Source organism: Trachurus japonicus, chromosome 4, assembly GCF_045865225.1.
Source record: "Trachurus japonicus isolate A0001 chromosome 4, Traja_1.0".
Classification (NCBI taxonomy): Eukaryota; Metazoa; Chordata; class Actinopteri; order Carangiformes; family Carangidae; genus Trachurus; species Trachurus japonicus.
Window position 1 is genome coordinate 9,440,274 of NC_140910.1, and position 26,769 is coordinate 9,467,042.

Sequence of the window (26,769 nt, forward strand, 5' to 3'; positions counted from 1 at the left end):
CACTGAGCCACATTATGGGGGACAGCTCTTCCACATGGGGACAAGAGACACGGCCCTCATGTAAATCAATACTTTAAGGTTAGGTTAGGTTAGATTAGGGTCTGTGTTAGATACGTAATGGTTATCGTTGCAGTTAGAATAAGGAAATTGATGAGTCAATGAAATTTCCTTTGTAGTTATGGAGACACTGTGTGCATGTGTGTGTGGGTTTAAGCACAGCCAGTATGCTTTTCTATTTCCCGATCATACACCCTGCCTGCATATATCCCCTTCCACAAGACTGCATGTTTTCTGATCTGTTATGTAGGATCTGTGTGTATTGTCTATATGTTCTATGTGGGCGCGTGGATGAGTGGCTCTGTCTGTCTTGGTTTTGTTTAAGATATGTCTGTGTATGTGCAATGAACTTGAATAAAAGTGACAATTTATGAATTGTTATGAAGAAGCAGTTGACCACTTCCCCTGTCAAGTCAATCCATGTATTACATAGCGAAAAATCACCACTTAGTAAAATGATTAGTCATATTTCCTTTGATTAATATACGACTTCATTCAACAGTAGGCTATCTTAGCATAGTCCTGCAATATTAGAACAAGATTGGTTTCATCAGAGGTTAACTAAATCTATCAACCACCTCTCAGACAGACAAGATTTGAACATGATCCCAGCCTGTGTTGCTGTAACACATGACTCCTCAAATTCAAATAGGAGGTCCTTCTCTAGTATCCACCTATCTCATTTCTTTCTTTCTCTTTTATTAAAATTTCCTGGTGTAGGCCATGCTGCCCAGCAGTGCTCCCACAATTATCATTGGCTGTGCACATTCTTGCATTAACATACTGTTAACACACTCTGAAAATATAACAGGGGGAGTTTGTCACATGCTTCTGTTGAGTGCTCTGCTCTTAAATATGCTGCTTCTTTACAGCGTCTGCCTTTTTCTCTGCTACAATGATCATTTACAGCTGTTAACAGAATGTCTCTGTTATGTATAATTAATGGTACAGTATGCACTGTTTCAAAGAGGTTTATGTCTTTTGATCCTAAGAGGTTTATCCTCAGCTAAGTCTTCATTTTCAACAGAGAACTAATATTTTTTTCATCAGTTTTTTTTTTTTTCAAAGTCCCTCTTTTCTTGCTCCTTAACTTTCTTAAATGAACTCATATGCAGTAAGTCCTTACTGTAAACATGTGCAGTGGACATTGTGGTAATGTTTACCCAGCCTCCTTGTCAGTGTGAAGATTTTTCCATAAAAAGGGGCTATAGAAACATTGTTTATTGACATACTTTCTTATCTTTTGAGAGCATCTTTTGAAAGCTGTGTGTGTTCTTGATCACCCTGTTTTCCTCCATCTTCTCCTTCTTGGTCCCATAGGTCCCCTTACAAAGAAACACACTGATGATTTAGGTGATAGTGACCGCACGGACGACGAAGGTATTTTTTACCCTGATGCCAAACTGATTTGCATGACAAGGGAAACCAAACTTACCCTTTCTCCTCCAATTTTTATCTTCTTTGATTTTCTTACATTTCTTGTCCTTTTTTTGAAAGTGATGGACATTTTCTTTTTGCTCTTTACTCGTAAACTCTTTTTTGGCTGGATGTGTTTTGTCCTTTTCAGCTTGATGTCTTTAAAGTTTACATGTCTCCCACATTCTTTGATATTAATACTGTAATATAGATTCTCTGCTTGGATTTGTTTCCTTTACCTTTTCTTTCCTTTTCTATGTTGCATCCCACCAGCAGATCAAGTTACTATTAACCCGTCAGCCAGCTCTTAACACATTTTTGCATGTTTTTCTTTTAACTCGTCTGGTCTACAGAATTAGATCATGTACAAAAAAGATCAACCACTGGCTAACTGGCTTGCACCTATACTAACACTCAGTCTTGTTCATGGTTTGGGCGTCAAACCAAGAATCTTTACACAGCTCGTGATGAGTCAAAAACAACATGACAATACTTGGCAATTTCAGTTCAGGAAACCGTAGATGCTGCAGCGATGTGTGGGTTGTTGTGGATTCTGGCACACCACAAAATAATGGCACACCAGCGCATGAAGATAAGTTCTTGGTCAACCCCTCGCAGTGGCTGTTGGCTTGTGAACCTCAGTCCCACGCTGCCAAATTAGCTGTTTTATAGCTACGTGAAATGTGGATTGGCGAGTGAACCTGACAGACTTGGCAACCATGAATGAGCCAGCATTTGGGTGGAGCTGATTTCAAGTGGCATCACTGTCATTACAGTTTTACATGATCATCTGGGTTCTACATTTTAATAGTTTTTGGATAACACACAATCAAAAACGGTATACACACCTGCTCCGTTTCTATTATATTTTAATTGTGAAGTCCCACCCGAGTGGATTTCCCAATGCCCTAATTCTAATGACTGCTTACACAGTAGACAGTCATATAAATTTTACAAGCATCTCTGAGACTCAGATGGCCCAGAGGCAGAAATAATCTCAGTGGTAGAGTTAAATCTCCAGAGACCCCAGAATTTCTCTTAGTAACAGATTGAAGTCAAGAGGTAAAAGAAGACGGATCTGCCGTTATCAGATCCCTCAAGCTGAGGACAGCACGCCTGACTGTGTTTTTTTGCCCACAATAAATATTGTTTATATTTCTTACACATGAGTGCCGGTCTCTACTATTTCAGTATGAAAAGAAGACATGGTCCATTAACAATGACCTGAATCAGTCAGACTAAATGCTTGCTATTAAATGACATGAAAACACCGAGGTATTCCCTCTGTTCACATGAATGTAAACCCTTCAAAATGAAGTAAGTACAACATTAATACATCAGTTTTTCCGCCATTCTCCTTTTAATCCTCAATGACTTTTGGGTATATGTTTATAAAAAATGAATACTTAAGGGATCTGGTGGGTATCAGACACAAACTATAGGACTGAAACTTTTCAATTGCTTCTCTTGATATTTAAATTAAGTGCTGCGACAGTGTGCCAGAAATACATTAATCTCAATAATACAAAGAGACGGACCTTTCCTCAGTTGCCATAAACAAGAAGCCCTTTGAAAACTCATATTAGGAATAAAATGTCCTTGATAAAACCCTGAGATAGAGTCATAGCCCCTTAAGGCCGCTACAGTGCAACTTTAATGACAGGCAGAAAGTCTTAATAAGGCACCTCTACTGAATAATGTGACGAAGTAAACAGCAATTACATCCAAATAAGACTCACAACCATCCAGATCCCTTTGATGTGTGCCATCATGCTGTTTTTTTTTCCTGGTAGCTCACACAGACGCACACAAACACAGATACACACACACACACCAATAAGATTAGAGGGAGTCACACAGCTCACACAGATCTATTCAATGAAATCCCAGAAAGCTTCAAGTATTATCTCGATAAAGGATGCGGGGCAGACAACTAATCCAGTTTAATATAGAGGAAAATATGCTTGAGGACGCCCTCCATCCCCCACCCACCCACACCCACACTCACACAGACAGTCTGTTGCCCCATGCTGGCTGAGTCTGATCAGCTCGGATCGCCCCTCTCCATTCCCCACAGTGGTAGTTCTTGGTGCTCTTGCCTCTTGACCTCGTAGATGGAAACTCGCTGAGGACATCCTCGAAACTCCCCACCTCTCCCACCCAGCAAACCTTACAATCTCTTTATACTCAGTAAAGCTGGTGTTTGTAATCCCTTTGTGCTGGGAATAGAGATGTAAACAGGAAAGTCCCTGAGAGCTGAGGATTTGTTAGAAGCTCCACTTCCTTTTATTTATTTTTTTATTTATTTATTTTTCTTCCTACAGCGAATATTGCAAGAGTGGTTAAGTGTGTATACGGGAGATGCTGTGACTTGTGGTGTCTGGGAGGCTCTTATGGGGCCCTGGTACCCTATATAAAGTATTATACAGCAATACTCCAGATATGAATCGTACTATACACTATGGATAGATTACTTTGAGGGCAAAAGGATATAGATTTTGCTGACAGCAAGAGGGCAATCCTGGAACTGAGGGAAGGATCATAAAAGATCAACTGGGGAATGTGTTACCTTGTTCCATTAGGCTCGCCCAGAGGCTCCAGCTGCTGACATTTTTGCTTCACTTCAGCTGTGATGTAGCATGATATCACATACAGTAAAAGTAAAACCTCTTTTACCACTACAGTACCACATGCTGTCTGAAAATTAAAAATATAGCAACTCATATTTGATTACAAGCTGAGCACTGACAACTTTAAGTTGTAAGTGTAATAGATGGAAAACTGAAAAAACTGAATCAACTCTTCTTCAAACAATGAGTTTACTGCAGAGAAGCTCAATGTTTCAGTTGCACGGTCTCTCATAGATTCAACCATCCACCGTGACCTTTAACCAAAGGCATTTTGGAATGGTACTATGATGAGTTTCTTACTTATGCCACAGTGAAATTACACAGACTTTGATGGTAGATGCAGGAATAGAATCAAAAACAGACCATATTTTAAACTTTGGAAGCGACCATGTCCAATTCACATGTACACTTGCCAGTGTATTAAGCCGACCTAGTCCAAATGATTTTGGTCTAATGCAACAGTTCTCAAGTCATCCATCGTGAAGTTTATAATCTTCAGTTCTTAGTGAAATTGTTAGTTCAGGGGCTACACCATTTAGAGGACACACAGGCCAAACTAAGGGTGTAACAATACATCAAGCTACATCAATACATTGATTCAGTGAGTCAATAGCATAGATCCAACATCAATCAGATAACAATACCTTTCATCATTTATAAGACGTGCCATTATTTCAAAATTCCTCTGGTATGTTCTGGCAATTTCATATTTTATTTATTTTATTCTAAAACTGTTTAAATAAGCAGATTATATCATATCATACCCCTGAATTGAATCCTATCAAAATTGTTTAATGGCATAAATTGTGATATCAGGAAACATCAAATCACTGTGCATTGTGTTAATATGATATTGCAACATGATGAAACTTGTGATGTACAACTCTAGGCCAATCTGAAAGAAAAAAATCATAAAAAATGTTAGCTCCTATTTGCATTTGCATGACAAATTCACATGATATTATACGGTACATGCCAGTGGTAACATTAATAAGTAATATCAGCTTTTGATTTGTCTGGAAGTATTTGAGTCTGTGTTCACCACTGGGCTGCATTTTGTTTCCCGTTGCTTTTGCCGGGAGTCCCCACAGCTCTGCTCCTTTCAGCAAAAGGCTGAAGCCAGGATAAAAATGAATTAATTAATTAATTTGGGGGGAAAAAAACCCTGCTGCTCCTGTGTCTGCTGTTGGTTTGATAAGTCCTCTACACCGGCAGAAGTTGTTGAACCAGCCTAAGGGCATCTCTCAGGGTTTGCTCAGAGAAATCTAAAGCACCTGAATCTCTTTGATCATAACCTCATCCTTGGCGAAGCAATGATCTCCTCCATGTTGGCAAGTTACCTCTGACAAACTCTCTCTCACCTGTACATAAACATAGGAAGATTGAATGATCCATTCACTATGAGATTTCATTTCATTTTATCTCATCGCAAAAAGCAAGCTAGCTTTCATCTCGCTCCAAACACCTGTATTCAAAATGTATTCATTTAATGCCACTTTCAAGGGAGGAACAAAGGGGCATATTGACATTGCAAATAATTGTGTAAATGTTGGATGTTCCAGAAATCACCTTGAATACACCATTACCTCACTGCACATAAGAGTATGATGGGAAGAGATGAAATCTGCAATCAGCTGAATGAGGATTAATTGATAAGTTAGGGGAATGAAGGGAGAGGCTGGGGTTTAAAGGGTTTTTTTGGCTCTGAGTTGTGCAGTGGCAGCCAATGAAGGATGCCAGGAAACCATACTGAGAGCAAGCTGGATAGCATAAACTTAAAACCCCAAGGTGCCGTCTGTGTGTGCGTGCATGCGCACACGCATGTGCGCACCGGGACCTGTTTCTGCCAGTAAATCCAGGTAAAATCAGGTAAACCCATCAAATGCTCAACCTATTGCCAAGGCAATTTTATCCCAATCTTACCTCATTACCAATGACCATCAGAGACAATTCCAGCCATGCTGATGTACAGTATCTTGCTGCAGCTAATTGACATGCTCATGCGATACTAGTTGAGAGCACACATGCAGGCATGAGTGTCACATCACACACCTCCTGCATGGACTATAATGATATGAAAGCTCATCCATATTCTGTTTGCGCTCAAGAGTAAAAAGTAGGGATGTCTGATATTGGAAATGGTCCGATTTACGATAATAACCGATACCGATATTCAGGCTTTTTCCCCCAAAAACTAATTAATAATATTTCTCCTGTCAGGATTAACACATTACTGTATGCCTACTTTTATTGTGATGCTCCACTGGATGCATTACACAAATTAACAATGTTTAACAGACACAGTGAGAGAGACACACACACAGAAACACACACACACAGAGATGGCCAGAAAGACAGACAGACAGACACACACACAGACAGTTTAGTTTAATTTAATTTACTGGCAAGGGACAATGTACATTAATAAAACATTGTAAAAAACAAATGTAAATGCACCCGAGTTAGCTAAAAAAGCTAATCTTCATCGCCAGTCCCTCTGCCTGATGATAAAAGGCAACCTTCAAAAAAAAAGCAACAATGAGGTAAAATACCAAAGACATATTAATAAAATAAAAAAATAATTAAATTAATTAATAAAAAAAAGACAGACACAAATAGCGCTCCGACTGCATACGTTGTGTGTTGTACCGCAGAGCACGCTAATTGACTTCAATGGGGGTGCATTACCTGGCTCATTGAAACAGCCTATCATAGTGACTGGCGAACAGCCAATCATTTAACAGCTGTGTAGTTCGGTTGTGGCACCATCGCCATGTGTGTTTGTTTACAACAAAACAGTATGTAGTGAGAGCACGTTGACTATTATTGTGTCCAAAGCAGCGGCAGCAATTAAGTAGGGACGGTCTGCCACTACTTAATTTACTATAAAATCCAGGCATTACGTTATCGGATTTTCATTATCTGTAGAAAAAACAATAACAATATGGACAGATATTACATTTTTATGCTAATATCGGGCTGATATTATTGGACATCCCTAGTAAAAAGCACTGAAAAGTTAGTTAGATCCCTGCAGCAAACTTGTGGTTTGGTCATCACCATGGTCATCATAATCACTATCAATGGACATTACCATTGCCACCATCCATGTAAAGTGCATGTCAGCAACATTATCATCATTATCTTTGTCAACCACCATAATGCCAAATAAAGGCAAGTTCTAGTTACCATCATAACCTACCACCATCTGAAACACAATCATCATCATCATCATCATCATCATCATCATCATCACAGTACTTTTTCCATCATGTCACAATCTTGAAATGGGAATCATCATCAACATGTTTATGCATCATCATTATTATTTTCATGACTATCATCAGCATTACTGTATTGTCATCATCATGATACTGTGATCATTTTAAAGTTTATCACTGAGGCTGTCAGTTATCATTGTCACTACCTCTACCACCGTCATGGCATTATCATTTTCAGAATGATAATAACCATCATCATAACTGGTCTTGAATTTTTTTTTTAATACAGTATATCATTTTCTCCTTTTGTCTTCCCTCCTTTCCTATTGTCAGGGTACACAAATAACCCGACTGGAAGGCACACACACAAACGCACAGACACACACACACACACTTTCGTCATAATCCCCTGACCTTTTTTGTCAGGAGTTTCTGGAAGCCTTCCAGAGGAGAGTTATGATGTGCCGCTACACTGTGGCCACTGCCTGCTGCGACAGAGAAAGCAGCTATGAAAAAAAAAAACACTACAAAGGACATAGAATGATAGAAGTGATGTAATGAGCTCTGCACCGATAGGGACCACAGGGACAAACATATCATATGCACACAAACAGAGAGCATTTCACCTAGAAGAGACATATTCCTTATTTCCTGTTCGACATTTTTCTTTTCTTTTCTTTTCTTTTACCCTATTTCCTTTTGCTAATTGAGATTTTTTTTCCTTCTTTGTCATTGGTTTTGGCAGCTGTGTCTGTTTTAAATTTTCTGTTGGCAAGAAAACAATTTGTGGCCTTCTCCAGTACACTGTACAGAAACATGGATGTTTACTTTCCCCATCCATTTCTGCTACATAATGTCATGTTTCCTCACAAATCTAATACATTTACACTTTACTCACATGCACTGAAGGTGAGTTTTTCTTTTTTTTTTCTTATTAAACTAATTCAGTGAGGTAATAGTTTCTTTTCTTTGCTTTCTTTTCTTTTCTTTTCTTTTCTATATACTGCTAAACACATGTACTCAAGGGCACTCAACACAATTTAAAAGCATTTTTGAGCCACAGTCACAGCAGTGTCTGTTAGTCTGAGGAAGTTCCTTAAGAGTTGTTAAAAGTTTCTCCCTGAAGTGTTTACATTTTGCTACCCCCTGGATTTGGAGTATGTTAAACACACACTCCAGGGAAACCTACAGACACGAACATCATCATTTCTGCCACTTTCACTGTTTTATTTTTATTATTATTTTTCTCTCATCTCGGAGGTAACGCTTTTCTATTTTCTTGCTTGATGAATTTTTTATTCCCGGTAGACTTCCTGATCTCTCTGTGGACCCTAGTCCCTCAGTGGTAAAACATCAGTGGGATAAACGATGTGTGCTGCTGCATGTACTGATGGAGAGAGTTAGGATGTAAGATGAAAAGCTTCATCTCTGGAATACAGAAGATGAAAGTGAAACCTTGTTTTGAATGTGGGTTGCAGCATGTTGTTAGATCTCTCCAAGTCCTCTCATCCTTTTAGCTCACAACCCAACCCATATTAAAACTACGTCAAGGACTAAAGCTTTACAATACAGCCCTCCTTTTCCCTCCAATCAGCCACATTAATACATTTTTAAAACAGTTCTGCTGCTAATAGCAAGCTAACCGTTTTCCTGACCATGACCATATGCACATACGTAATCAATTATATATATATCTATTTAAACACACTTCATTTTTGCAATCTAAGTAATTTCAGCATGACAACTCATTATCTACAATGTATTTTATGTAGCTACTGTCTTATTACACTATAATTATGGGAATGATTGAACTGTAATTGAAAAGCTGAATCAACATCTTATACTTAACATTAAGAAAGTCTTTAAAAAGAAAAGTGTTCCACTCAATTTTCAGTTCTCTTTAACTTCCCCTGAGGCCAAAATGTCCTCACATGCATTATAGTCCTAAAATCTCTGCAAATATTTCTGCACAGCTAAACAAGCGTGGAGTGTTAGCGTGAATTCAAATCATAGTTTCAATGGAGCAGTGCCTTTTCATAAAATTGTCAAACCTAATATGCCATTTTTTTTTATTAGATTTTCTTCCAGATTAATTGCACAAGTTTTACCTCAACATGGTATGACAGTTTAGATTGCCACTCTTGCATGTTGACAGTCCATTGCCTGCAGGAAAATTAAAACTCACCACATTAAATATCCAGTTTCATTAAAACCTATATGGAATTTAGAATGGGTTAATAAATAAAGAAAACAACATTTTCCAATCACCACAAACATGTCACGGCCTTCATGTAGAAAAATGAACGGTTTGACGCCTCAAACTAACAAGGTCTCCACATTAAAAAGCCAGTGTGCCAAGATTACTCGGAAAAAAATATAAAATTAAAGAGGTGGCTAAAGCCCCCTAAAGGATTGAAATTGCATTTCTTGCTGTCACCTTCAATCTGTCACCTAATCAGTCCTTCTGCCTTCTCCACCTCCTCCTCTTCCTCTCCCCTCCTTCAGACATTAGGGAGAGTGGAAGCCCCAAGCCGGTGATGGTTTTCATCCACGGGGGCTCCTACATGGAAGGAACTGGAAATATGTTTGATGGCAGCATCCTGGCCAGCTATGGAAATGTGATTGTCATAACTGTTAACTACCGGCTGGGCGTCCTAGGTAAGGATCCTGCTCTAAAATGTGATACACACCCACTGCTCTTCTATTGTGTCTGCTCTTTCTTCATTGCTTGCTGGGGGATTCCTTCAGCTTGGCCTAAGGGCTAAAAGTAGGAATTAAATTTTTCAACTTTTCTCTCTATCTCTATTCTCTCTCATTGTATCAATCTATTCTGTCGCTGCTGGTTTCACTCTGGAATCTAGCTTAGTTTGAGACTCTCCGAAGTGGTTTTTATGTGTGTGTGTCTCTATTCACACTTTTTTTTCTTTCATTCATGTCTTTCTGTGATGGTTCCATGTGCTGAGATATGCAGAGAACTTGGTTTGGTATTCAGTAATTCAGTGTCCTTTTCCTTTTCTATCACATATTTTCCCTCATATTTTGTCATGAGTGATATTAGAAAAGTAAAGGCTCATATTTTCCTGCTGGATTATCATGTAGGCCTGTGGCTGTCCGTTGCAGTGCATGATGATATCTGTCAGATGTAAAGGACAGAACGCACAAAACACAATTCATGCAGTATGACATACTTCCACCGACGTTGTGATTTGTGACTTCATATCCATATAGCCTATTCAGCGTTGAAATGTTTGCTGGGCCATCACGAGCTGGCCTGGTTTCCACTGCTTTTTGAATCTACCCTCCCGTAATGCTTTCTTACATGTAGTAGCCTTTAATCTGTCATGGCAATGTCTTCTCTGATCATCCGTCCTTTCATTTTTTTTTCATTCCTATCTCTGTTTTATTCCTTCTCTATCTTATCTCTTCTCATTAGTCTGATTTCTAATTCCTTTTCCCCTGTGTATGGATGTCAGTACCTTACCCAGAGGGCAGGTATATACTGTGACACATCACAGAAACAAAGGTCTGCTGACTCGTACCTAAATGAGATTACGGTCTCATTTGTTTTATTGTAAGGAACCAATTTCATATCCATGTTGTTTTGGTTGCTGGGGGTTTTCTCCCTTTCTTATTAAACCATACCAGGATAAAGATATGGGGCAATATCCGCCTTTCACTCAACTAAAATACCATTTGTCTGGGGGCGTGTGTGTGTATGCGCATGTGTGTGTGTGCGCATGCATGCACACATGCGTTTGTGCGTGCGTGTGTGCGCATGTATCTGTGTGCTTATAAAGGATGAGCATAAAAGGTTTAAATGTGATTCTTTGAGATGTTGATGGCAGGAATGGAAAATGAATCACAATGTTAATGTTCTCTGCAGGTGGTCCGCATTGTCCCTCTATTCTCTCATCTGTTATTCAGGCGCTGATCTCTTTTATATGACTTATTTGTTTGCATTGCAAATACCTAGTATCAGAGAAATGCCTTATTCATTCACGTGCATATCATCTGATGAAAGACTTTGATTTTAAGCTTTGTGCATTCAAGAAATTAAAGTCCTAAGAAGACAAAATTGTCTTTGTCAAAAATAAACAGCATAAAGAGTACATGCACAAACTATCAAGCACACACACACACACACACACACACACTTTTCTAAATACATATACACCGCACACTCTGACATACTAACACAACTAAAATACTTCACCTGATAGAGCAGCAATGCTCCGAGGACACCAGCAACATTGCACACATTTACTCCATAGGCTAATATGGTAATATGGCTTCATGATAGAATTTAATGGTGGTGCGCGATCAGTTTTGATGGGCTTGATTGGAGGCATTTTTGTCTCATTTTTGTTTTTTTGTGCACAGTGCATTATGGGCTTGTGTGGAAGCTACGGTTTAAAGGTTGAAGCTAAGGTTGAAACCTCTGGGCGACATCTACAATTAAAAATGAAAAGGACAAAAGTGTCCATTGTGGTTCATGTCCCTTATAACTACAAATAAATATAACTGTTAGCCACCCCCCTCTCCCTCTCCCTCTCAGCCATTAGCAACCTTCAATCATTGCCAAAACCACAGAATGTCATATAAAAGAAAGTCCTCCACCATCCGTACTGTACCTACCAATCATTCATTTCTTTTTAATACCCACTTATTTATTTTTCAGGGTCACAAATGTGGCTGGAAGTCGTCCCTGTGTGCAGGACAAAAGTACCATATACATGATCTACATACTGTGTAGTGTAGTGCTAATTATTTTGGACATAGAAACATCCCCAGTTGAACGTATGAGTTCTTGCTCTGTCTCTCTCTCTCTTCAGTTCTTAACTGCTTCAGGCCTCATAGTGTTGAGAGAAACTGTATCCCTGCTGGTTAACATGAGGCGCCGCTGTTTGCGCTCAGATTAGACTCTATGTGTTTGTTTACCCCCCTGGCAATGGACAAAAGCATACGGCTTTACCTCACCAAACATGTGAACGTGTGTATGTGTATGTGTATGTGCACTGTATGTGTATGTGTATGTGTGTAAGTGAGTGACAGGAAGGAGTGTGTACTCAGCTACAGTAGGTGTAGAACCACTGGGCTTTCCAGTCAGTCATCCAGTTTGTAGCAAGTCTAGCTAATATGCTTCACTGCCAAAAAATATCTTTCCAAACCGGACGTTTAGTCTCCTGTTGAATGAGTTTTAAAAAATTGTACTTTTCATTTATTTCTTAACACTATGCTCATTTTGAAATTGACATTGACTAAGACTCGAGCTACTCAAAGTTTCCTTTCTTTCCCTCCCCAAGGTCCTTTCTCTAGGACCTCTTCCTCTGCATTTTAATGTTGTTGCAACTAATGAACTAGTCATGGCTGGAGATGTGGCCTGTATCAGAAACCAGCTGTAACTATATTCACTTGATGTCCACACGCATTAAGTAACAGTGGAGTCAGGTTTAGTGGAGCAGAGTCAGTGGATGATAAAAGGTTGGAGTGGTTGGCTTTAAAATGTCAAGTGGACTTCTCGGGACGTCATAGGGGATGATGAGAACACTGATAACTGGACCCACACCTGAGTCTGAGTTTTGTCATACACATCGAATTTCTCTGGAGAATGACCTTATACCTGCAAACCTTCAATTGACCCACTTGTGAAAACCCCACCTAGGTTCCCTAAAAGCCCTAAGGTGTTGACTAGGGATGTCCATGCATTACCAAATGAAATAATGTGTAAAAATAAGTCTTTGTCACATGGAACCAAAAGGCTAAAATGACATTTAAAGGTCTTCAACTATGAGTCTTAAGGGGGGTAAACTACAGGATAATCAGGCCGATTTTTGTCCCGATCTCCCAATTCCGGTCAAAGCCAGCAAAGCCCGATTGTCTGATGTTTGCAAACAACATGGTGTCTGATTTTCCTGTGGTGTGGGGTGTGTTAAGAGTGATTTTGTCCGGTCCAATACGCTTGGAGTGTGGTCTCCAAATCTGTGAAGGTTAGAAGAATCCTGTAATGTGTGCCAGCCTTAAGGCATTGTGGAGTCTGTTAACATCTTACTTCATGAATAACTTTCAGCTGTCTCACAGGCTCTTAATTATGTTCCCCAGCCAGCTGGTTAGCCTCCACTGGCTGAAGTGTGTGGCCCACCTTACCCAGCCAGCCACTGCAGCACCTGTTCGCTTGGAGATGCCACTCTGCTGACAGAACTCCCTACTCTCACACCAGTGATTTTTCTCCTTGGCTTAGAGTGTGTCTGTGAGAGCGAGTGCTTTGCAGGAAGCCATTAGTGGTTTTAAATATGCAGAGCTGCTGACGCAAAGCTGTATTTATCGTTTAAGGGCCTCGGCTACAATGGATTTGGCCATGGGGCACGTATATAGTATGCCACTGTCGGTGTCTGTCCATGGCTATGTTTAAAAGTGTGTGTGTGTGTGTGTGTGTGTGTGTGTGTTTAATGAATTAGGAGTTGCTCATGTGTGCAGATGGGGTGTTAATGGAACACATGGTATAGTGCTGTCAAAGTGTCATTATTAAGGGTGGCAAGTATTTATTGTCTTTGTCATCTCACTAGTTTATAATGGGACATTCTGCTGAAGAGTAGGTTATGTTTTACTTAAAACTATGCAAGGAACTAAATTCTCCATCATCCAGATACAGTATTCAGATATTCAGACAAGTGAAGAATGATGCGTTTCTGGAGAAAGAAGAATGTCATTTTATCTTGCAGAAAAGATTGTTTCACCCCAGCCCTTCTTTTCCTCACCTCTGTCCCCAATGAATAAAACATAATAGTAATTGTTGAACAGATGTACTGTATCTACTGTTAATAAGAACCAGTTAGATGCTCCAAACCGAGCTGCAGCAGTGTTTTAACAAGCATTAAGCCACAGTAGTTGACTGAAACTCTATGCCAATACATGAATACGATACCTCCCCAGGGACTACGCCTTTAAGGCCAGACCCTCACATTGTTGAGTTTGTTTTGGCCCAGCCAAAACCTTTAATCATGCTGATTGATGAGGTGCATTTCCCTGACTCAAACCTTCTCCAAATAACCCTTCCATTCGAGCCATACATCAGCCATTCAGCCAATTCATCAAGCCTCTGATTGTTTTAAGATATACCTGGCCAGTAAAATGTCCATTTCTCTGCATGGTACAGCACTGCCTCTCTAGCTCTGCCCCGCTTCCAGCACCACGATCACATCTAGAAAGTCCAGGCTTGAGAGAAGATCGCACTGGAAAAAGGCATAGCAAGCAGGCAGAACAAGATGCAGATGTATGTTTCTCAAAAACACTTGACTTTACCAATGTAGTTGGGTTAATATAATAGATTAATTGATTACAAATCAAAATGTGTGTGTGGGCCTGTGTGCTTTGTGGAATAGACAGGAACAATAAGAGGAAAGAGTACAAAAAAGTAAAAAAGAATAATGGGAGAGGTAGAAAATTTGCCCTATTGTACAAGCTCAAACACACAGCTCTGCCATTATCACTTTGGTTGGGGTGATGTCGTCTCCTGTTACCGTCCAGATGCTGAGAAATTTGCCAGCATGCAGTACACAATCAGACACACACACATCAGATCCAGCTTGCATGGTTTTAATTGTAACCAAATTAGGACCGCATGTGTTTGCTTGAGGAGCATTCCCTCTCACACAGGCATTATCCCTAATGTTTATTCTCCTCAAATATTACCACCAATCCTCCCAACACCCCATCCTCCTGCATATATCTTCTTTCTTTTTCTCGCCCTTCAATCCCCCCACACACAGTAATTGGTCTTTCCTGTTAGTTGATTTCCTGCTGGTTAAGTGTTGAGGACTATTATTTTCATGCTTATTAATTTCTCTCTCCCTGAAACAAAAACCCAAATGATTCAGATTCATTATTCTTTCTGTGCTATCTCACTCCTCTCCCCTTCACTTCTTCTGTGAATCCTTCCTCGCTAGTAGCCCTGACACAGCTTCTTCACAAAGTTAAGGGAAGTATCTGACCCTAAAAACACAATGTTTTACATGGGTTATTAGTAGCTAATGATTATTCTCCTTCCCTTGGATTTGCACCTATTTTCAGTGTGCAGTAGTTGAGACCAGTTGTCCGGGCAACAGACAATTGGTCTAATTCAAAGTTGTGCGTGTTTGTTGGGTCCAGTCTGATGCAGTATATTTACAGAGCCATTTGGAGGCTTCTCTTGTCTTCTGCAATGCATTTTATTTTAGATCATTTCATGCTTGATGTGAAAAGGAATGGAACAGAATTCTGCACAATGCAGAACTGGATGATCCAGAAATAGAGTCGAAGCTCTCAAAAGTTTCTGAAGACTTCAAATAACTGAGGAAATGAATAATGAAGAAAATGGAGGGAAATTGTTCATTCCCTTCAGTAAAGATACCAGAAGATGTTATATTAACCTGAGGAAGCTGGTGCAATGTAATTCCACTTATGTATACTCTTTATAGATATTGACAACAACTTTGGGAGACTCCTCTGGTAGCTGTTTAGCTCTTCATTTATCTATTTTAGCATGAAGGCTTTACTTTGTACTTGTATTTATGTCGATATCAATGTTGACAGGCAACGGTGTGTGTGTGTGGTGTGGTGTGTTTTGTGTTAAAATGTGTTATCAACAGACCTTCAGCATGCTGCTTGGATGTATGTCCTGTAAATTAGCCAGGTGAGGCTTGAACATTTCCTCAGTTATTTTAGGGCAGAAGAGCCTTTAGGGGCCATGTCCACCAAGCGCGTTTTTAGCGTTGACAGCGCTCTCAGCGCTGCTTTCCCAGCGCTTAGCGCCCTCTCTCTCCCTCGTCAGAATGCCGCTGTTACTAGGTTACAAAACGAGTCCTCTGACACTTCCGTGTTCCTGCCTTGTTTCATGTAAACACTACAACGAGTGTCAGAAATACACAACAGCATTAGCAGCAGCTTTTGACATGGACCCTGAGGTCGTCCTACCTTCAACCGAGCCACATCTCCGGTTGTGTTGCTGTCGGTAACGTATGTCCCGCCCCTTCTTGATTCTGATTGGTCAGTGCGTGGAAAAGTGACATTGACGAGCGCGGCGCTGTTCTAAAAGTTGAACAGATTTCAACTCGAAGCGCTCTGAGCGCAGCGACAAAAAGAAGCAAGCGCTGAGGGCGCTGAGCGCTGTGAGCGCCCAACTCAATAGGGTTTGAATGGAAAGTAGACGCCCAGAGCGCTAAAAACGCGTCTGGTGGACACAGCCCCTGAATCAGTGCAAGGCTGCATCGAGATGGTGTAATATTTGCAGCAATATTTCTTACTTCCATTTCCTGACGTGTGCCAAAATCATGATTGCTAAGGAGTAAATGTATAACTAAAGGTTTGAGTATTTTGTTTTTTTTCAAGGTAAAGACAGGCAGACAGACACAGACGGATGAATTGCAAGATTATGTCCTCCAACATCAAAGAGGTCTCAGTGTCCTTTCACCAATATAAAGTTACCACATCGAAGCTCTTTTATTGCAAGAGGTTTCAGTACAATCAAACAGATCACAGACCATAACTTCATGTCAGATTTAGTGTGAAATTGGCCCAAATGTGTCTTTTGATTAAAGTGCCGTCTGCTCCAGTTAGAATGATTCATTTGATATTATTTGATTACAGATTTATTTTTCTAAACCAAATGGATTTAATGCACTTTCTATTAAATTCTGATACACTCTTTGTTATCATAAGTCACTTCTTCAGTGGAGATATCTTATGTATTGTCGTCAAATGCTGTTTCAACCTTTGTTAGAATTCCATATAATATAATTACACCCATACAGGGTTGTATAAACATTAAGTATGTGATAAGAGGTTGTGTGGGTGTGTAATGTTATTTGAACGTGACTAACAGCAGCAAAGATTTGGCTAAGGTTTCAGCTACTAGCTGTGTGATGACACACACAGAGTGTGTCATCTTGTAGTTGAATCACCAGGACTGTGTCCACCATGTTGGAAACCACTATTTGCTCTGTGCTGGCACAGTTGCCACATTAGGGTGTAGCAGTTCCCTGGCTGTTGTGAGGTTCTCTCAGCCTTGCCATTGTTCAGTTAGTTTTCGTCCTGGTAATTTGGCTCAATGTCGCCGGCGTAATGATTTATTCAGTGAACGGCCTGCAATGCTAATGGAAGCTATGCTATGCTTATGGTGATCTGGCAACAGCAGGGTTGGCGTGGTGAGGTTTACAGCAGCTCTGCGGATGTGTCAGGGATCAGATTAATCTGGCCAAGGCCAGGACAACGGAAGACCATCTGGGCACGCTGCTATGTGCCAGGCGTCTGCAACTTCTCACCACTTGCCACCAACCATTGCCACACAATGATATGCATGTTTCATTTCCTGTATTACACATGACCACAGCCAAAGTCTGGTTCTAAGTATTCAATATCCAACAATATCAAAGGATATTTCCTAATATTAATCTGTCAATGCACATCCATTGCATTGTGGCTGGTTTCATTCAGCCAATGGCAAAACTTGACCTGGAATTAAAGAAAAAATAAAGGTCCAGTGCTCTGAAGAAGCAGCCTGCAGGGCCACATTCAGTATATGGGGAGAAAGATGTGCCCAAAAATTAGTAATTTGAATACAATGTGTCAGTTCAATAAAACTATCCAGAATCAAGGTACACTATAGCTTTGCTGATCCATGCTGGTTTAAAGGTAAGCATGACTGGTTATTAAGCCAATGTGGACAATAACTTTTAAAAGTGCTTTGGAAAAAAACACAAGGGCTACAGAGTTTCCATATCAATGGATCAATCTGCTGAGCAAATGATGGAGACCATGTGATTTGATTACTCTATGAAAAAACTTTCTAAATGGACCTTGATTTGGGATTTTTTGTTTGGGTTGACACAAAGCAAAAACGTACATACTACTTATGTCTACTTAGAATTGCCAAAAAAATTTAAGTGTAATACAAGCTGGAAAGCGACCAGGTTATAAGCAGAGCAATCACTGTACTTTCGTGAGCCTTGTCTGCAGCAGTGTCGTCTTTCTTTCAGGACTTTTAGATTCAATGTAATGACTTTAATATATTTTTATGTTCAAGTCATTAAAGCCACTTGGTAAAGGCTGGATAAATATCATGGTCCTGGTTAAGTAATAAATCCAAAATCCCACATGGCTTTACATTTGCTTCAATTGTTATTGTACAAAAGGGATATTAGAAATCCCACTCCAAAATACTCTGTGATGCTCAAGTGGTCAAATGAAAGGAGTACTCAAGATTTATTACTGCATGTGCATGCTCTCTCTCTCTCTCTCTCTCTCTTTAACCCTCTAAACTAACATGACTTTATTCCCCTCCTTTTCTGCCTTGTTTTACTTGAATTTCCTTTTTTTTATTTCCTTCTTCTGCGTCCTCTTGAACTAAAAATACTAACACCAAATACTAACTAAAAACAATACTAATTCTACTAATCTAAATGATACTAACTAAACTTCAGAATTTGCCCAGTGTATGCTACTGTTTTCCTGCACTGTTTTCCCTCTGCTACTATCTAACAGCGAGAACTGGGTCTGTCTGCTCTGAAAACTCATACTTGCTCTTTCAACTGAGTTTTATTTTTAGAAAATAATTTAGAAAATAAATTTTAAAACAAGTCACTGCAATTACAATATTTCTGAATTTTGAAATGACTTTGACATACCCAGTCATTAGAGTGAGTCTGAGCTTTCAGACAGTTTTTCTTTCTTTCACAGTCTTCCCTTTTGTCTCTCTGCAGATAATCAAACAATGATGGTGGGGGAAATGTTTTTTAAAAATGTTTTTTAATCAGTATGGGACTCAAACCAATTAATGGTATCCTGCTTTTGATCTGTGGGAGAAGACACTCAGAAATACCCACTCAGTTGTTCTCTGTCTACCAAATTGCTTTCTTTTGTGCTTACATCGGGCTGTGTCTCAATGTCAACCCTTAGTTTCCTCCCTCGGAGAGGCTTTTGGCTTTTTAATCTCTAAATATAAAGTTCAACAACAGAGAAAATTTCTCCTCTCAAATATGTTTGGTTTAAGGGGCTGTGTCCACCAGACGCGTTTTCAGCTCTGACAGCGCTCTCAGCGCTGCTTTCCCAGCGCTTAGCGCTCTCTCTCTCCCTCGTCAGAATGCCGCTGTTGCTAGGTTACAAAACGAGTCCTCTGACACTTCCGTGTTCCGGCCTTGTTTAATGTAAACACTACAACGAGTGTCAGAAATACACAATAGCATTAGCGGCAGCTTTTGACATGGACCCTGAGGTCGGCCTACCTTCAACACAAGTGGGGGTCATGATATAAACCGAGCCACGTCTCCGGTTGTGTTGCTGTCGGTAACGTATGTCCCGCCCCTTCTTGATTCTGATTGGTCAGTGCGGTGAAAAGTGACATTGACGAGCGCAGCGCTGTTCTAAAAGTTGAACAGATTTCAACTCGAAGCGCTCTGAGCGCCGCGACAAAAAGAAGCAAGCGCCCAGGGCGTTTTACCGCCGAGGGCGCTGAGCGCTGTGAGCGCCCAACTCAATAGGGTTTGAATGTAAAATAGACGCCCAGAGCGCTGAAAACGCGTCTGGTGGACACGGCCCCTAATTGTACATATTTGAGTGTAAAATACAGCTGGCTGTACGGATAAAACTGGGTTTGACTAGATTGTTGGAGGGGAATTCACTTCACCTCAGACTTGTGGTTACCTCTAAATTAGTCTCAGTCAGCTGTGTTAATGTTGCTGTTGGCCTAGCAAGGGTCAAAGGCTCCAGCTGATTGACTAAAGGCTGGGTTGATGCTGACAGGCTTGGCAGAGGATCTGGGGTCAGGTGTAGAGATGGGTCGCGCGACGGAGATTACATCCACACCAAGCTATTAGCAGGCACCTCGCTGGAAACTGCATATGTCAGTGTTTGCACAGAACCTACTTCAGCTGTGTTATTTATTGATCAAAGCTTTGGCCTCTGCATGCTTGTGTGTGAATACATGAGTGTCGGTGCCTGTGTGCATATGTGCCTGCCTGTGTGTGTGTGTGTGTGTGTGTAATGGGGCTTGTACAGCAGATGGACACGTGTCGCAGCACGATCAAAGTGTGTCGCATGTAACAGCTCTGATCACTGCAAACTGCGGATCTAGGGGAGTGGACCGGTCCTGACTCTGAACAACTGTCTTGTCTGTGTGATGATATTTCTAAAGCCTTAATTTTATTTTTCACTCAGATAACTTGTCTCATTCCATCCCATTCACTGGTCTGATGTAGTTTCAGATAAACCTTCGTCTTTGATTTGCACAGATTCTCAGGCTGTCAGCCACTCTATAGCGCACTGAGGAACTCACCATACTATCTGCCGCCACCAAATAAAACCATCGCCAACAAGCAATAAAGAAGACCAAGAGACCGAGGGAGAGAACGATGAAGAGAAAATGTGATTTAAGACTCAGCGGGGGTCGTCTGCCCTGCACGACACGAGCCGTCTGATTGGTTATCAGCACGAGTCACAAATCTGCTGTCGCCATATTTTTAGAGGTCAGATAGGAGTGTCTTGCTGCGACACCAGGCAGTCAGGAAGTGAGGGCGAACAGCGTGAGGGTGTGAAAAAGAGATAAATGGAATGTGTATTCATTTGAGGGTTGGAGCTCCTATTAGTTTAGTCAATGTGTAACTTCTATTTAATATGAGCCACTGTGCTGGCTCTGAGACTGAACAAAAAAGGATCCCACTTCCTTAACTGGAAACAAACTGAATAATGGCTTACATACTAGACCTCACTTAATTTGCCTTGTTGTTTTAAAAGGAAGATAAAAACCAGTCGTTTGGCTGAAAGTCAGTGTTAACGATCAGCCAGGAATTACATCCAGTGCCAGCTTTCAGATACAGTGCAGGCAGTCATGGGCTTTTAAATAATGAGAAGAAGGTTAAGGTGTAGAGGGTCAGGGTGGTGAATGACTGTGAAGCATGTTTTGACTTTCATGCAGGAGACTGGAGCTCGAGTTTCGTCATTGACTCTTAATGAATGTTTCCATTTAAAGAGCCATAGCTGCATAACTTAAACCGTAAAGGAGACTTTTTAAATGATTGACATTAAATTTAAAACACAAACAAAAACACTCATGTAGAATCATTAAATACTTTAACATCCATATGGGGCTGATTGAAGTTCTTTTTTATGACACATTAATAAAAGAGATACCAATATTAGTATCAACCATAAAACAGACTACATTTCCCATCTACACTGCCAAAAACCCAGCATTTACCAGTCCTGCATCACAGGTTAATGCACTGAAGTTATTCAATCCAAAAACTCATTTTAGTTGAACTGCAGTGTGTGTGTGTGTGTGTGTGTTTTGAGAGTGTGTGGGAGCGTGTTTGTATGCAGTGTATGTGTTGGGAAAGAGTGAGAGATGAGTCGTTTTTCTTTGGCCAGCAGATGGTGAGCGGAGGATGAAGAATATCTGACAGAATGAAAGCATTGCTTCTCTTGCTTTGTGTCTTTATTTTTTTTTTCCGTCTGCATCCCTATCAGTGTTTTTTTTTTTACCCCCTCTTACTTCACGTCATTGTTTACCACTTGCTCTCTCAGGCATTGGAGTGATGTCACTAGCCCACAAATAAATATCTCAGAATCTGACGGTCTTTAAACCCAAATTTATCAAAAGTACGTTTTGTGTTCCTCTTTTAAGACACATCTTAATGTCTTAAAATATTACAAACCCAAGGTGAGAGTCATAATTCACTGTACCTGTGTGTGTGATTGGTCCAATTATTTCCAAACTTTTCAGGAGGGAACGTCCCCGTGGACAACCAGTATAATATCCATGAGAGCAACAATAAATGTACAATGACACCCTCCTGCTCCCTTCTCATTTAAATGAAATACATTGACTGACAGACAGGCAGATACGCACACACACACACACACACACTTACATGGACGCAGACACACACACACATATGCAAACACACACACGCACACACAAACACACAGAGACACACACACACTTACATGGACACAGACACACGCACGCACACACAAACGCACGCACAGACACACAGAGACACAAACACTTACATGGACACAGACACACACAAACACGCACACACAAACACACAAACTTACATGGACATAGACACACACAGACACACAAACACACGCACACACAGAGACACACACACACTTATATGGACACAGACACACACACAGACACACAAACACACACACACAGAGACACACACATGGACAGTGGACACAGACACGCACACAGACACGCACACACAGAGACACACACATGGACAGTTCCAAAGGGTCCAAAATGTGAACATAACACAAGGGTTAAATAACAAACTACTCAGTACTCTGACAACAAGGGTGTATAGACAGTGATCCTCTCCTTTTTGTCTGCCACTGGCTTTCTCTCCTTGCAATCATGGCGTCTCAGTGCTAAATAGTCCATTTACAGAATACATCTGCCATATTGCCTCGTCACTTTGTTCTAACACAAATCCTATAATCCTATCAAAGGTCATCCTTCTCCTTTCCCTCTACTTTCCACTCTCACCACTGGCTGTGTGTTCTCTCATTTTCCCTGATGGTAATAATAGAACAATATGGAGGATAAAACAAGGAGGAGGGGGTTGACGAAACAGAGGAAGATCCTGTTGTTTCCCTTCATTCGACTGGAGCATTACTGTCCTCCCTCCTTCTGTTTCTTTCTCATTTTTCTTAGTTCATTTGAATTCAGCTCAATTATTTATTGGAGTAAGAGGTGCTTTCAAAAGCCAACAATCAGCACTTCATACATTCTTACTGTGCTGACGTGACTGGTTTCAAAACTTTTATCATTACATTGCACAATAGTTGTCCATTTCTGCAAAATAAAATAAAAATAAAACAGGAAGTTATTTTATATGATTTCAGAACTTCCTGTTTGGCTGTTGTTTTACTAGCTCTGTTAGGGCAGTTCAATCGGCAGAGTTTCTGTAGTGAAAGCTGTCAATTATTACTATCATACTGATTTAATAATTAATAGTATCTGCTTTAACAGCAAAAACACATTTTATACATGTATGTGAGCCATTCATGACATAAGGCCATTTATTGGTGCACCCTAAAACCAAAACATATTCTTAGCATTTAAACAGAAACTACAGAAGGCATGAGGATACACCAGTGATATACTGTATGTGTCGGTGATTCTGAATCTGCAATATTCTTAGCTTTGTGACATGAAGTGTTCGTTAAAAGAGCAAATAAAAACATAAAATGAAGAAGGATGTTATTGATAACTTTTGAACAAATTCACCCAGATGGAATGGATCATATAATTGTCGTAGTGGGTTGAAAATATATGCTAGCAGAGGATATCGAGCAAACACACCCTCAAGCCTGTTGTGCGAGTAAACACACTGTAACACTAGTTAAATCAGAAGAAATGGAGAGAGAGAGAGGGAGGTGCAGTGTCATCACTGCAAACTCACCGCTTGATTTGCATGTACAGAGTTAATCAGCAGCATATTGCGTCCTGCTGATGCTAATTAGAGAAGTAACCATAAATACCGACCACTTAATCATCAATATTATGCATAATTATTAATAATTCTGTTTCCCCCTCCAACGCAACGGCACTGCGGGGCCTCAGCTACTTGTGTTTACACCTCCATCTATCTTCATTATACACACACCTTCTGTTAATCAGCTCTCTCTCACTCTCTCACGCTCTCTGTCTTCCTTCCTCCCTCCCTCCTTCTCTCCCTCTCCATCACTAGCTGTATGTGACTGTCAATCGCATCTGAAGTTTCTCTTGATTACTTTTTGGAATGCAAACTATCTCTCTTCTGGTTGTCTTCAGTATGGCGCATTTTAATTAACATGGCATACAATATGGCTTTAGATAACATTCACCATTTACTTTTGCTAAATTTTGCCCATAAGACAATGGTAGATGTTTTTCCCTTTAAAAAAAAAGCAGGAGACGTAATAAGAGAAAAACATTAAACTTCTCCCCCAAATACTGAATTAATTAAATTTTTTGCAATAATTATACCAAAAACTACAGATAGTTTCATATCCTCTTTTTCAGCAGATATCAGCACAAGCCTGGTGCATTCACTGAACACGTAGGTTTCAAAAAAGTAAATGTTTGGTTCATCCAAATTGCAAAATAAATTCTATGTCGCCCAAATGGTATTCAGATATAATCCCAACGAAAACTTTTGTGTAGTTGTACTGATTTTTTTCTACCAGGCATGTTGGTCAGTGGCAGCTCAAGTTAACCAGGTCTAACCAGCAACCAGACACCTCCTTACGTAACAGATTAGGTGTGTATTAGTCTTCAGACCGATCATATGACATGTGCATCTTGTGAGTGTTTGTATAGATATGTGTTTGTGGATTAGTGGAGAGAGGGAACTGGAGGATAGATCTATAAATGCTGGCCTTGCAGGTTCATAACTGGCCCCGTGGGAGCTGTGAACTGGTCATGCTGTTGACAAGTTGTTTGTGTGTATGTGTGTGCATATATATGTGTGTGTGTGTGTGTGTGTGTGTGTGTGTTTGGTGGTGGACTCGGTGTGTCTGTGGTTTCTCTGATGGAGAAATGAAAGCGGAGGAGCATTTCATTTACTGCCCCAGGGAGACCTTTCCAGAGTCATACATTTACTGATGTTTGCACTTTAACCGCTGCTGACCCAGCTCATAGTCTGAGCCTAGCCTCTGAAAACCAGCATGTAACCCAGGCTATAACCGTATACCAAAAACTGCCCACAGTTGACACAGTTATCTGTCCGGTTATGGTGTTTATGCTACCCCATGTTGGCTCATAGAGTCTTTGGGAAGCCAGATGTAACACATGAATATGAAAATCAGCAGACTTGTAGGTCAGCAGTTTTTTGAGGACAACAACTGTCTGTTCATTTACCAGTCCACATGTGATTTATATTAGAAAGTATTAGAAAGAAGTATTAGAATGTATAGCACCGATAGCAACAAGGTATTGATAAGAAAATGTTAAACCAATTAAAGTGAGTAATCAAATTACATATATTAGTTAATGTTTTATTTCAGTCGTTTTCATCTTCTTTTTTGTACACTTTTTTAATTGATTATAATTTCCTATTATATATTCTCACTTAGTTCAGCATTGTTGATTTATGTCCTCTTGTAAAATCCTTTGTAAAATCTTATTTAAGGCCACTACTGTGTAATGTTTATTATTATCTTATTGTGTTTGTCCATTTAGAGATGAAGCACAACAACAAGATCCCCAGGCTTCAAAGTCACCTTTCATCTGAAGGCAGAGAATATATGGGTTTAGGCATTTGTATAACTGTAGTTGATTTATGTGTTTTTTATTTAGTTTTTAATCCAAAACTTAGAAGAGAAATCCCTGTAGACAAAGTTGCAAAGATAATCACATTCCCTGCAATAAATAATTGAAGGTCTAATTTAAGGCCTTGCTGAATTGCTGACAGTTTTTTAAAAACAAGCACTGGCCTTAGCTGTATTGTGGCTGCACTTTAGCTCATATCCTCACCATTTCAGATGCCTATATTAAAGACGGCTTTTCTCCTAATGTTAGTCAGAGTGGATGTTGCAGACTGGCTTGCTTTCCTCTCTGTTTTATTGTAAATGATGTGAAAGAGATTTCAGCTGTATGTAACATTAGCCAGTCAGTCACAAATGGAGCCTGTGACTGACTGAGTTCACCGGAAAGCTTTTGCATTGTATGATGGTCCATGAGACCTTTCCACTATGACAAGAAAAAAATAAATAACAAGTGGGAAATTTAAATGTCTTATTATACTGATGGTTAACCTGCATGTAAAGGCAGCAGAAACACAGTATCAGGACATCTCCAAATGCACACATAACTGCTTTGGATAAGTCACTGTATGAGGAAGGTTTGCATGGACGGTTGAAATAAAATCTGACAAAAACTTTCAACGAACATTAACACCATGGTGATGCATCACCATCAGCCACAGCCAACCCAGAGTCACCACTCATTTAACTGCTGTAGAGCCATAGATATGATCCAGTCCCTGCACATATTTCACCAGATACTGTACATGCTTCAGCCAGAGGGCCAAATTGTAACAAAAAGTGTCCTGTGCCTTCACGTCAGGTTGTAAAACCATAGGCCCATAGGCCCATATATTATGCTATAGAGCTAAATGACACAGTGGTGCCTAGAACTTTACAGTATGTAGGGACAAATACTGTAGAGATAGATAGATGGAATATAAATCATTTGTAAGTGTATGTGTGCGTGCGTGCGTGCGTGTACGTGCGCTAATGCGTTTAAGTGTGGTTCTGGGCAATAGAGCAACATCTGTTGTGCCTTAGGGCTGGCAGAGGCTCAGCTAGGGGTCCCCCACCCCACCCCACCCAACACACACACACACACACACACACACACACACACACACACACACACACAATCTATTCCTAGCCACCTTTCTTCAGGTTACTGCCACATC

The 26,769-nt window shown here is 40.2% G+C and overlaps 1 protein-coding gene across 2 annotated transcripts in view; it reads left to right on the forward strand.

The window, feature by feature from the left end:
• Positions 1-26,769, forward strand: part of nlgn1 (neuroligin 1) — a 328,368-nt gene that overhangs the window by 135,786 nt on the left and 165,813 nt on the right. For both annotated transcript variants that reach the window (XM_085773817.1, XM_085773819.1), the window contains 2 exons: positions 1,378-1,437; positions 9,830-9,982. In XM_085773817.1, the coding sequence (XP_085629943.1) occupies positions 1,378-1,437; positions 9,830-9,982 (213 nt within the window). The remainder of the gene's footprint in view (positions 1-1,377; positions 1,438-9,829; positions 9,983-26,769) is intronic.